This window comes from Physeter macrocephalus, chromosome 2, assembly GCF_002837175.3.
Source record: "Physeter macrocephalus isolate SW-GA chromosome 2, ASM283717v5, whole genome shotgun sequence".
In the NCBI taxonomy this organism is placed as follows: domain Eukaryota; kingdom Metazoa; phylum Chordata; class Mammalia; order Artiodactyla; family Physeteridae; genus Physeter; species Physeter macrocephalus.
Genome location: NC_041215.1, coordinates 26527051 through 26539942, shown reverse-complemented (window position 1 = coordinate 26539942; position 12892 = coordinate 26527051). Strand labels below are relative to the sequence as shown.

Here is a 12892-nt window from a genome sequence, read left to right as displayed (position 1 = left end):
CTCAAACGCTTTGTAAACCAGCTTTGCCATCTTGATGGTTCCTTTATTAATAAGTTAAGTCCTTGACACAATGTTCCCTGTATATTTATATGAGATCCACGATTTCTTACTTGATAGGGATCAGTGCTGCTTTACAGGTCGTATATAATCTACAGCATCTCTTCTCATTCTCTGCCACTTCATCCGAGAAATGAGAAACTACAGAAAATCGAGGCTTCACACAACCATTACACACATGACCACCTGCTCTTTGATGCTTCCTGATAGGACTGATATATAATAGATCTAATCTTATTAAAACCTACTGCCTAGAAAAAATTTTTTAAATTAAAAGAAAAACTTTTAAACAAGTTGGGACCTTCCCATGTTAATTCTCATCCACCTTTACTTCTCTGACAAGAACACAGACAACCAGAAATGACTTCCATGGTCCCATGATTGAGTGAGTCTCCTTCTACCAACTCCCAACCTAGAAGTGAGGAACTCTGGTTTCTAATCTACTCCGGTTTCTAAATGCATCAGTGGGTGTGACCTTGAACAAGTTAGCCTTTATCATTCTCAGTTGTCTGATCAGTAGACCAGGTGACTTAATCACGATAGTTAGTTCTAAGATCCTTTTCAAAGAATCACATCTCTTATAGGGGCAAAACTAAAGGAAAATTAGATTATATTGTTGAAAACGCTCAGAGTCAGAAACAGCTTGTTACTAATAATCACCATGTACGGATTTTACGCTGGCAATTGATTTCTTCCCATGCTCAGGTCATTTAATATGAAGCTGCAGCATATGCATAAGGATGCATATTTTCTCCTCAAAAATTGGCTTTAAATATAATTCAGCAGACAGTAATGATAGAGGTTCCATGTTATCATATTTACTTATTTTTTTTACCACCTATATAGCCTCTTGGTACTTTGTGACCTCTCTGAAACACCTTTTCCTGTTACAGAGCGACTCATTCCGGAGTTTATATAACAATTATGGGCTTGTTATGCTGCATAGCTCCAAACCAGCAATTCTGTATCATGATGCTTTTGTCCTGGATGTCCCCTTAACGAAAATGGCCTTGTGTGACGGATAAGCAACACGGAGCTGACATTTCTGAGCCCAAGCAGCTAATCCTAGATTGTATTTACCTATTTTCAAATATTTGCACCGTCTGTGATTCTATATTAGTTTTTTTGGATTCGCCATTACAGCTCAAGGACTGTAGCTCTGAATAAGAATGAAACAGTACTCCAAATGTAGAATGTAGCGGAAGCATGAGAAGAAGGATTTTAACCATGGAGTGGAGGGAAGAGATCAGGAAAGGCAAACCCACATTCAGTTCTCCACCTTCAGAATGCAAACTTTGTTGATTTTTCTGCACTTATAAGGAATGTAAAAATAAATGGATGCCATATATTTTACTGACCAACTCCTAATCCATGTTTGCTTTGGAGCCAGGATGAATCCATATAATCTCCATGTCAAAATAAAACAAGAGCTCAGTATTAAAGTTGCTCTGAAGTTTAATCAAAGTAACAGAGAAAAATGTTTTAAAGCTGGAACCTCCAGTCCAGTGACGCTTGATTCCCCAGCCCTTTGCCTCTGTCTGGTAGAGCAACCCAATACACGTCAATAACAACAACAAAAAGCACAGCCATTTTCAGCATCCGCTCCTTAATAAACCTAGCTCATTGCTAGTCCTCAGAACAATTCAGCATGGTAAGCATCATCCCATTTCCAGATGAAGTATTAAATTCAGAGAGAGACTGGGTGACTTGCTCAAACTAGTAAATAGAGTCTAAACTGAGGTCAAATTAATAGAAGCCATAGTTCTTTCCACTAAAAAGAATTCTGTGTGACTCAAAACTACTTCTTGTTTATTTAGTTAGCAGATAAAAGTTTCTCTGGTCTGCTATTAGAACTTGGGACTCTGACAAAATTACCACAGCTTCTAGAAGCAGCCCTGTCTTCCAAGAACTCCAGCGAATCAGAAGCCTGTTGTTTCTATTAACTTATCAAGAAAGCTCTAAAATTCACCTTCGTGCTTTCTAGGGTGCCAAGTGCATACTTAACGTAGATAGCAAGTAGGAAGCAGTCGCATAGCCCAGGGAGATCAGCTCGGTGCTTTGTGACCACCTAGAGGGGTGGGATAGGGAGGGTGGGAGGGAGGGAGATGCAAAAGGGAAGAGATATGGGGATATACGTATATGTATAACTGATTCACTTTGTTATAAAGCAGAAACTAACACACCATTGTAAAGCAATTATACTCCAATAAAGATGTTTAAAAAATTTTAAAAATTAAAAAATAAATAAAAAGGGATTCATCCAATCACTCGTCTATTCATCACTGAATTGCAATTTCAACTGCTGAAAGAGGATCAATGGGTCCTCTTTCATGCTGAGGGGAAGAGAAGAGGTTTAAGCATGCCTGTGTCTTCATGTACAGTGAGAGATGCTGTCATTTCCTTGGAAGAGTGCATCTCACAGTTTACTCTCAGGATGGCTTTAGGACATTGGGGTCACTTCTTGCCATGGCAAGTTGGAGAAGATGTGTATGTGGTTCTGTGAAGTTCTGCTGCCAAAAAGTCTAAGGACCACTGGCCTAGAACCAACACATCCCGCTGGAGAAACCAAGAAATGTCAAGTGAGTTTTGCCTACAGATTCAAAGCTTTTAAGAACATTAATTTAAAACACAAATTTTACTCTGACATCAAATGCTAAGGAAGGTGAATGTGCCACCAAGAAACTATCAAAGGTTCTGTATCAATAGCTGACTCTGGCAGCATGACACATGAAAAACAGCCATCGCTGAAAAGACCCCAAATCAATTATTGCTTCTGATTCTAACCAACTGTGTGATCTGAGACAGGCCACTCACCTCTGCACTGTCTCCTGATTCGAGAACAAAGGCATTAGATTCAGCAATCAGAACAGTTTCTCAAAATGTTATCATTTATGACTTTATGGCTATATGAAGGGAGAATGTGGAAAAGCAAGGCCACTATGGACATCTCAGTAGTTTAGACATCAGGGAATCAGTCTTGGACAGAAACTGGATCTCAGAAATACAGAAAGGTAGAAAAAACTGGATTTGGATTTGGAGATGACACAGATGCAAAGGGAGACAAAGGAATCAAAATGACAATCCTGTAACGTAAGAAGCACTGATTCTGTGAGCAAACAGACCTTTGTAAGGAGTGGCAGATGCAAAACACCCGTAATGCCACTGTGGCACTAATGTTCGGTAAACCTCATTTAGAATAATTATAAACAACCTCCACAGATGTGAATAAGGGTGAGTCTCTTCCATTCCAACTCCAGGTTCAATTCACACCTACCTATCACTGCCAACATGATTGTCAAGAAACGGAATACGCTTAATTCATAGGATCAGAGAAAAGGAATAACTTGATGAAGATGATGAATATACCTTCAAACTATATTTTCTTTATACCTTAAAACACGTTTTGTAGTACTCTAAAAAGAAACAAACCAGTGAAATGCATGGTCTTTTTCCTTAAAATCACTAAAAGCTAATGGAGTAGATAGGAAAATCTATTCATAAATTCATAGATCCCAGGAAATGTAAATTATATGCTAACCTAGCAAAACAAATGACCTATTTCTACATTTTAGAAATTCTACATGAATTTCAGATTTTTCTATAGACTTTTGACCTCTATTCAAAAGGTGTCTTGATTCCTAATCCTGGATTCTGTGTCTACGTGAGAAGAATCATTATGCAAGTTTATGAAACATTGATTGAAAGGGTTGCTTTATTTTTAAAAAAAGACTTTCTAGCACTTGTTTCAAAATATGTGAAATGAAAAAAAAAAAGTCCATGTCTTGCATTAATTAACTCATATTAAAACCTTTCCTGGAGGTGAGATATGATTAATGGAAGCGTATCAGTATTTTCACTTAACTCCATTCCTCTTGCAAAAAGTAAACCCATGTACCAATAACAGGAAAGGCCTGCTTCTACCCTGTACAAGCATTATAAATGCAACTTTGAGTGGTCTCTCTGGTCCATTATTTGAAAATAAATCACAGAAGAGCCTGCCATTCAGGCTCTCAGTGATATAATTCAGATCTGTCAAATTTATGTTTTCAGAGCAGAGACTTTCAAATGGAAGAAGAAATCGAATCTTCATTTAGATCTCAAAAGGGGGCTGGGGATAAAGATAATCAACATGGCTTGTTTCCTCACTTTTCTTCATTTGCTCTCTTGTAACCTGATACATAGGTTTTTGCATTGACCCGTGAAAAGTGGATAAGTATGATAAATTACAATAATATTCAAGTCAGATAATATACACCTTGGCTAGAGAATACACAGGCAGCTTGACTTGGCTCTTCCAGATCTGAAGTCAGTTTTGATTATGCACTTTTCTTAAATTTCAACTCAACATATCATCGGTTCCCATATGCAAAGAATTTCTAAGGAAATTCAATTGTTTCTGGAAACCAAACTTTGAGCACTTCAAAGAAGATCCTAAACAGGTGAGCAGCTAAAAACAGTAGAAGTCAGTCAGGTTGTTAAAATTTTTTACCTAATGCCCTACTGTAAAATACCCAGTATATTTAGATCATAAGTATGTATGTGTACATGGTGTGTGTACATATGGTAATGTACACACACACATGCATATATATTCAGCATTTTCATCAAGGTAAATGCAAAATTACCCTTGCAAAAGAATGAAATAATCTTCTCAGATGATTGAGAAGCATAGTAGCGATAAGAATAAAAATACTAAGAGCTGCCTTGGGCCAGATATTGTACAAGCCCTTCATACAGACTGTCTCTCACCCTTGCCGCACTCTCCCCATCCACTTCCTCTAAAGGTGAGGAAAAGGTTTTAGAGGGGTTGAAGCATTTGCCCTACATTGCATGAAGGTTCAACCTGCGATCTGTTGGACTCTGTTTCCAACAGTGCATCATGTTGCCTTCTTCCCCAGAATGTAATTAAATCTGAAAATCATTTGGCAATTCCAAAATATATTGTACAATAAAATATACTGCTCTGGTTAATGGAATAAGCATGTTATCTGAAAGTTGGTTTAAAAATTATTAATGCTCTAACAATTTTCAAATAAACCAAGGGATGACAAACTTGAAAAGAAAATGAAAATCATTTTTTATTCTGTAGAAGATATTACCAAGAGTGCTGTTAACATCAATTACAGTTTAAAATAAAATGTTTATTTTAATCAGCTTTGGATACAAGTCAGTTTTCTGTATTTGGCCTGGCAGTGGGTGTTATATTTACCATCACATATGGGTATGTTTGAAACCTTGGAGATTTAGGACAGCTTAACTAAAATGAATCTACAGTAGAGGAGCTCTCTCTTAAGTGTCCCATTCTTTCCACTGAGCCTACTTCCCAGCTTTCTCTACTATCCTGGAAATGACAAGCCTTCCTTTAGTTAATACGTAACAAATGATAAGGATGTCTATCAGGTCAGGGAGGGGGGTGATAGGTGCACAATTTAAAAGCCTTAGAAAACAGGTGTTGTCTAGATGGAGAAAAGTAAAAGGAGATTAGTTATTGCCAAAAAGCTTTTGGATCAGGTCAAGCATAAACTTTAACACAAGAGTGTGCTGGGAATAATCAACACTGAGCTGTAAGACTTCCCAAAGCGAGGCAGCATACACCAGGGTGGAAACATTTCTAACTCTACATGAAGACGTGTTTATGAAGAAGTTTATATTCCCTCCAATATTAATTTGCCCTTTTTTGGAGCCTTTATAGGTCTTCAGATGGGAAGAGCTCCACCCTTTGCTAGCTGACGTATGTCTTCGTACGTACCCCCGTTATAATATTTCAGTAAGACGTGGACTTGATTAGAACACACGAAGTCACTCAGCAAGTATGAAAATACATGGAGGTAATTTTAATAGTCACAACATCAAAAATGTTGTGTGTATTTAAATATTATATAGGAATAACTGTAGAAAAATGTGTATAAAAAAATCTTTCGAATTATGCTAAGCCCAATATTGGGTCACTCAGTCTCACCCCCAGTGACTATAGGCGCACCCACACTGGGCTCCTTGCAGGGGGTTCCACTACTATGCACATTCTCCTGAATGACTGAAATGACTGAAATCTCACCTCCTGAGATACTTCTATAAGTCACACCCCTCTTTTCTTCAAACTTCCTCTTTCTCCATGCCAATTACCAATATGAGTGCATTACATTGGAAACAATATGCGTATTCAGCAGCTAATTCCCCTGTTAGTGAGAATTAGCCAATGTTTACTTTCAGCCTGGTCCCTTACAGAGTAGGACAGTAAAAAGTGAGTTTTGATTGAGTGGAAATAAGGATGTTACAGAATATTTTGAAGTCTGCATTTCTGCCAAATCAGGCTAGATGCCTAACCCAATAATATATATTACATTATTAAAATATTTTTATGCATGTGCAAACTCATATGTAATCATACACATATGTGTAGTAAACAATGCAATACTCAGTAAAATGTTAAAATAATATACCAGCTGTAGGTGATTCAGTGATCCTCTAAGCTTTGTTTTCCCCTAGGCTCCTGTTCCTAGACTATACATTTAATGAGAGCATTGGTATGAGACAAACATTATTCAAAAGCTTTTACAGATTATTTCATTCAATCCTTACCACAAGCATATAAAGGATCTGTAGTCACCTCCAGTCACAGATGAAATACAGAAAATGAGTTATCCTGCCCCCCAAAACACAGCAATGACCGGCCAAGCTGAGATATGAACTTGAATCAGTGCTTTCCAGTGCATAACCTATAGACAGTAGTAAAGAAATACTCCTGGACTTCCCTGGTGGCGCAGTGGTTAAGAGTCCGCCTGCCGATGCAGGGGACGCGGGTTCGTGCCTCGATCTGGGAAGATCCCACATGCTGCGGAGCGGCTGGATCCGTGAGCCGTGGCCACTGAGGCTGCGCGTCCGGAGACTGTGCTCCGCAACGGGAGAGGCCACAACAGTGAGAGGCACGCGTACCGAAAAAAAAAAAAAAAAAAAAACTCCTGGTTGATGGCACAAAAGCTACAGTCCTAGTTGCAACATTCTAGTTTTGTGTATGTTGGTAAACTGTAAATAAATCTAAAATATGCCTATAAGTACTAGAAGCTTAAAAAATTATGTAATCATAAATGATTCAAGGAACGAAAACTGGGAAATAGCTTTATTTTTACTCATACTGGGAGAAATTTGGTTTCAGTGTTTTGTTTCCAATGTAATGCACTTCATAAGATAATGCAGCATTAATATTTAATAATACAATTTTCTTTAACTTGTTTTTAATATAGTTTAATCTTTCTTAAATGTGCAATTTGCTCAGTCTTTGAAATAAACAGAGAGATTAGAAGCTTATAAGCAAGTAATGTTTTGTGGTATGTTCTAAACTCAGTAGATACAATGTCATATATATGCAATAAGATATATGTAAAATATATATAATAAGAAATTGAGGGATGGTAGGAAACGTATAATATCTCCTAAGTTATAAAGACTTCTACATAGCACCTGCATCAAATGTCTTTCATAACCAAATCATATAGAATTCTTCCACCAATAAGATAGTATATATTTTATGTTGAACGCATAGAAGTAATAAGTCTTCTATTAAATAAAGTTTTTCAACATGGTTTCTAAAAGCTATTTTTGATGTTCTGTGTTAAAAACAATACTTTATAAACTAAATTATAACATGTTTATGTATTAGTAAGGGAAAAAAGGAAGAATAACTTTTTTATGAGTTCATTAAGCATACATTTGAAAATTTTAATCAGGTTTGCTAGACCAAAGTTGAAATAAAAAGTGAATCCTAATTTCTTTATGAAAACATTTTAGGTTAATATTACATAAAAGTCAAATGCACCATAGGTATTTTACAAAAGGCATTTTATACATTACATATTTAATCGCAATTTTGACCATGAATTATTTCATCAAGAGGCTGCTATGTGCTGAACTGTAAGTGACTGGATTTCTACCAGAATGAGTTTTGTTGTTGTTGTTGTTGTTTGTTTATTTTTTTATGCATAACTAATGCTGCCTCTACAGCCAAAGAGTTGTTTATAAAAATACATTTTTTAGTCATACTTCAGAAAGTGAGGTTATGGGTTTTTTCCTTGTATGTTTTTTTTGGTTTTTGTTTTTGTTTGATTTAGTATTTTTGGAGCTGAGGACTGTCAAACATTTTAGGAAATACTTTTCCCCATTGGACTCAGCAAAAGGGTGCCACCTGGTGGCAACGTGGGTAAATTCTAAACCAGGTCTAACTATAAAAATGTACTTGTTTAAGAAGCCTTGAAAGTCTCATCATTACCAAGGGCAAATGATATGAAATTTTTTTTTTTAAGTTCCTATGTACTTATCAGGGTATATCTGGGTTTTTTTATATTATTTTAATCAACAGAAGATATATTAAGTTAACTTTTAAATTTCAAGAGATGTTATTTACATTTATAGTTGAAGCTTTAAACAAATTCTTTATAATCACGGTAAATTTGTACACACACATACATAATATTTGCAATTCTTCTGCATTATGCTAATCGGAGTGTGTTGAACTATAACAGTGTAGAGGTTAGAAGGTGGAGCTTTTCTTTTTTAAATTAACTTATTTATAATTTTTATCTTTGGCTGCATTGGGTCTTCGTTGCTGCTCGCGGGCTTTCTCTAGTTGTAGCAAGCGGGGGCTACTCTTTGTTGTGGTTCATGGGCTTCTCATTGTGGTGGCTTCTCTTATTGAGGAGCATGGGCTCTAGGTGCATGGGCTTCAGCAGTTGTGGCTCATGGGCTCTAGGGCACAGGCTCAGTAGTTGTGGTGCACGGGCTTAGCTGCTCCGGGGCATGTGGGATCTTCCCGGGCCAGGGCTAGAACCCATGTCCCCTGCATTGGCAGGTGGATTCTTAACCACTCTGCCACCAGGAAAGTTCAGAAGGTGGAGCTTTAGACTTAAATGGGTTTATTTTTCTTAAATGCCATAGGCTAGGGCTATGTCTCATCTCTACCACTTATGAAGTCAAGGTTGATCAAGTTGCTTAGTTTCTTTAATCCTCTGTGTTCTCATCTCTAAAACAGGAATAACAACAAGACCTAACTCAAAAAGTTGCTCTGAGGATCAAACAGAAAAATGCATTCATTGAATGTTACCTTATCAACCCAGAGGATAGTACTCGGCACACGGCAAGCATTCAGGAAGTGATTTCCAAACCTAATAATAAGTTACAACTAACCACTCAAGATTTTGTATCACTTGATGTAAAATGGATATTGATTATACGCTAAGTGGGAATGACTGTTTCTACCAATAGCAAAGCATTTATTTTTAGACGTTTTATAAATATGGAGTGTGATAAAAACAACAGAAGTAACTGTTATAAACATTTATTTAATCAATGAAGCTTTAAAGGCAAGACTACTGAGATGATAAAAATATCTCCAATGATTCAGAACATTAATAAAAATATTCAGTTCCTGTTATTCTTGCTGCAGCTGCTCCCACAGGAAGGGCTGCCTCTGGTCATGGCACCCTGTACCAGAGCAGATAAGATGAAACAGGGACGTCCGGCTCTCTAAAGGACCATAACAACACCCAAATTATGTGGTTCATAACCATTTCACCCAGAGGAAAGACTATGGTCTTCCACGGCGCTGTAAGTGGAAATGGGCGTTTGATGGCATCAGGACAAGGCATCTTTGAGGTTTCATAAACATCTCTACCACAGAAAGCGAAGGACCTTTCTGACAACATTCAAAAGCTTAAATCACTCAAACTCAATACCTACTAAGTGACTAGCTGGAACACGCCCCTTATTTAACCATTAAGTAGAATTCCATAAAGCTACAGTTTTAGATAAATTTGTGAATCTTTTTTTTTCCAGAAATATCGCAGAAACTTGAACAATCAATCATGTCTATATGGAGGTATTATATCTAGGACCACATGAGAGTTGTCTGACAACCGCAGAATTAGATCACAATGACTAATACTGTTAATAAAAATGTAGTAATCTTAGAAGAAATAGCTTAAGCACTCACAGCAATTGTCCACATCACCTGGTCATCATTTCACATGTCAAGCTTTAGACAAAGAATAGACTACATACAGGTATTTTCTGGGAGTGCTTGGAAAACCCCCAATGGGATGCTGCCATGTATATTTCAGTCTTTCTTTTCCCTTGAGAAATCCATCTCTTTCATTTTAACTCAAGCGTAATATGCATACCATTGACATTTTAAAATCATGTCAGTGCTCAGAAGGCACTTTAAAAAACTCAATTAAAACAAGAGTTCTGCAAATGGCCACTCCCTGCCTATTCGAAGTGACCATAAATAAAAATGCACACTAACAAGAGAAACAACGGATTCAGACTTGAATCTCTGTCTTTATATGAATTTTAAGTACCAGATTCGTTCTGACAAAAGGCTTTGCTGTTCATATACTGCTTGTCCACCATTTACATATACGTTTTCAGCTTCTGTGTGCCACCTCCACCATCACTGAACTGTCTGCAGCACCTCAAGCAACCAGCTGGTGTCACAGGTTAGTGAGCAAAGATTTCACGTGGGGACTCTCACCTGACTAATGATTCTTATTGGTAGCATCATGCCAAGAGCAACAGAGAGGCTTGGTGGCTTGTTAATGAAGTTTAAGGGCTGACCGTCTGAAAGAGGATATTAAATCCATGTTCCTCTCCTGAAATTATTTTTATCATCTGCTAACCAGTTGTTACTTTGTGGCGTGTGCAGGAGGGAGCAGGGAAAAGAGGTATGAGGGGGAGGGACATATAATGCAATACAAATGTTTCAATATTTTCATATTTTTCTCAGGGTAGGGAGCAAAGAGGATGTTTAAGAAAACAACGGCTTTGTAAAAACTGCCACATTCATCCCAGTAAAGAGATGGGGAGCTTTAAGGCACTGAGTAATCCTCACCACCTGTGTGAAACATATGTGAGGGAAATGAGAAGGGGAGGGAAAAGGAGAAGAGGCCACTAGCCAGCAGCGATGACCAGGACTAGAATATTAATAACAGCAGCCCTGGCGTCACCTCCTCTGCACCCCCCTGTCACTCAGGACGATTTGGACAGCTCCCCTTCACCAGTTCCTCAATGCTTAGAATATGCCAAGAGCCGAGATGCTACTGGAGCCTCGCTGTTTGCACCCCCTTCACCCATGTCTAGCAATGAGCTAGGAGTGTCTCTGCCAGAAATGCGTCGGGCGACCTAAAACAGGGCACTCAGGGCATCTCTGTACCCCGGCGCCTCCCTTCTCCAGCTCCGTAGTTATCCGCTGACCTAAGTGTAACCCTCTAGGTTCAGACTCTCTAATTCAGGTAAACGTGACAGCATCTCGACCCGGCTTCTCACAGCCGCCCTCTTCTTTGCCAGGGCACCTCGGCGCTCCCGACCCTCCAACTTTGGGAAAAAGCGACACCAAACTCCCGAGTCATCCCAATCCAGGGACAGAAACGAGATGGAGATTCACCATACGGTTAGGCTACAGATCCCTAAAGACCGAAACAAAAAGCGGGTGGCCGGAGCGGAAAGACGGAAAAGCGATTAAAATGACCCTCAGCCAGCACAGGGCACCTCATCTCCGCAGACACAACACATGTGGACCCAACAAATCACTAAAGCCAGTATCTTCCCAGTTCCCCCTAATTACGCCTTTCGGCTCCAAGCTCCGTTCCAAGCAGACGGCAGATGAGTGGTATACCCTCTTCCCCCACTGTGCGCCCCCGTCCCCGTCTCCTCAAAGGAAAAAAGAAAGGAAAGGAAAAACTCTGCCGGCCTAAAGGTCATTTGCCTACTCGGGTAGCTCTGGCCAGCGCTCGTCTCACGAGCTACGTGAAGACAGGGCTCGAACCCTGCAAGTGGACGCCTCCGGGCGCGCGGCAATTCCTCCAACGTGCGTTAGCAGGAGCCAGGAGGCCCCCATGCCTTGGCCCCGGCCACCTCTCCCTCCCTCCCTCCCTCGGGGGCCACCCCAGCCTTTACCTCTCTCCCCCCTTCCCCGCGGCTCTCCACCTTGCGCATCCTCTCGCCCGGCCCCGGAGCGCGCTCAGATGCTCTAACTTCCTGCGGAGTCCATGCATCAGCTGAGGAGAGCCTTGCAACTGGGGCGGGGGGAGGGGGAGGAGAGGGAGGCGTGGGAGCCGAGCCCGGAGGAGGGGCGGGGGTGAGCGCGGCCGGCAGCCTCCCTCCCCCGGCGGGCCTGGCCGCAGCTGCCCACTCTCACCTGCTCCGCCGCCTGAGCCTGGCTCGCCCTGGCCCCCGGGGGGGGCTGCTGCTCCGGCTTCATGGCTGTCATCGCCGGCGGCCCGCGTTGGCGCTCACTTCCTCGCGGGCGCTTCAGACTCGGGGTCCGTCACTTGGCAGCGATCGCATGTCACAGGCGCCCGACGCTCTCCGAATTGGCGGAAGGGAAAGCGGCAGCGACGGGGCGGGGGGAGGGGAGCGATAGGGAAGGGAAGAAGAGCGGCACCGGGCGGGCTGCCCCCCCTTGCAGGATGCCTCCTCCGGCTACCGCAGACCCTCTGACTCCCCCCTGCCCCCGCCCCTCACCACCCCAAAGCGCGGAGAGCCTTGGAGACCAGACACCGCCAAGAGACAAGTTAGTGGAGCGGCGAGCGGCGGGCGAGCGGCACCTGACCGCGCTCGAGCTTTGTCTCGCAGTCCCGGAGGCGCCCGGCTCGCATTCTACCGCAGTCCGCGCCCCCCGCCCGCCCGCCCGCCCCCCGGGGCTCCCGGCGCCGCGCTCAGCCCCACAGGTAGAGCAGCCGGGCGCCGCGCTCCAGCATCTCCCCAGTAACCGCAACGCAGGAGCGAGCCCTGCGCCACGCGCCAGCTCCCCACACGCGCGACCAAGGCTGCCGGGCTCCACGGGTCC

At 41.4% G+C, this 12892-nt stretch overlaps 1 protein-coding gene across 2 annotated transcripts in view; it reads right to left on the bottom strand.

Annotated features, from left to right (window-relative positions):
- Positions 1-12511, bottom strand: part of DPP10 (dipeptidyl peptidase like 10) — a 685210-nt gene extending 672699 nt beyond the window's left edge. For both annotated transcript variants that reach the window (XR_002890440.2, XM_024114996.2), the window contains exon 1: positions 12242-12511. Coding sequence is in view for 1 of the 2 variants with exons in the window: in XM_024114996.2 (XP_023970764.1) it covers positions 12242-12313 (72 nt within the window). In the remaining variant the exon portion in view is untranslated. The remainder of the gene's footprint in view (positions 1-12241) is intronic.
- Positions 12512-12892: the final 381 nt, after the last annotated feature.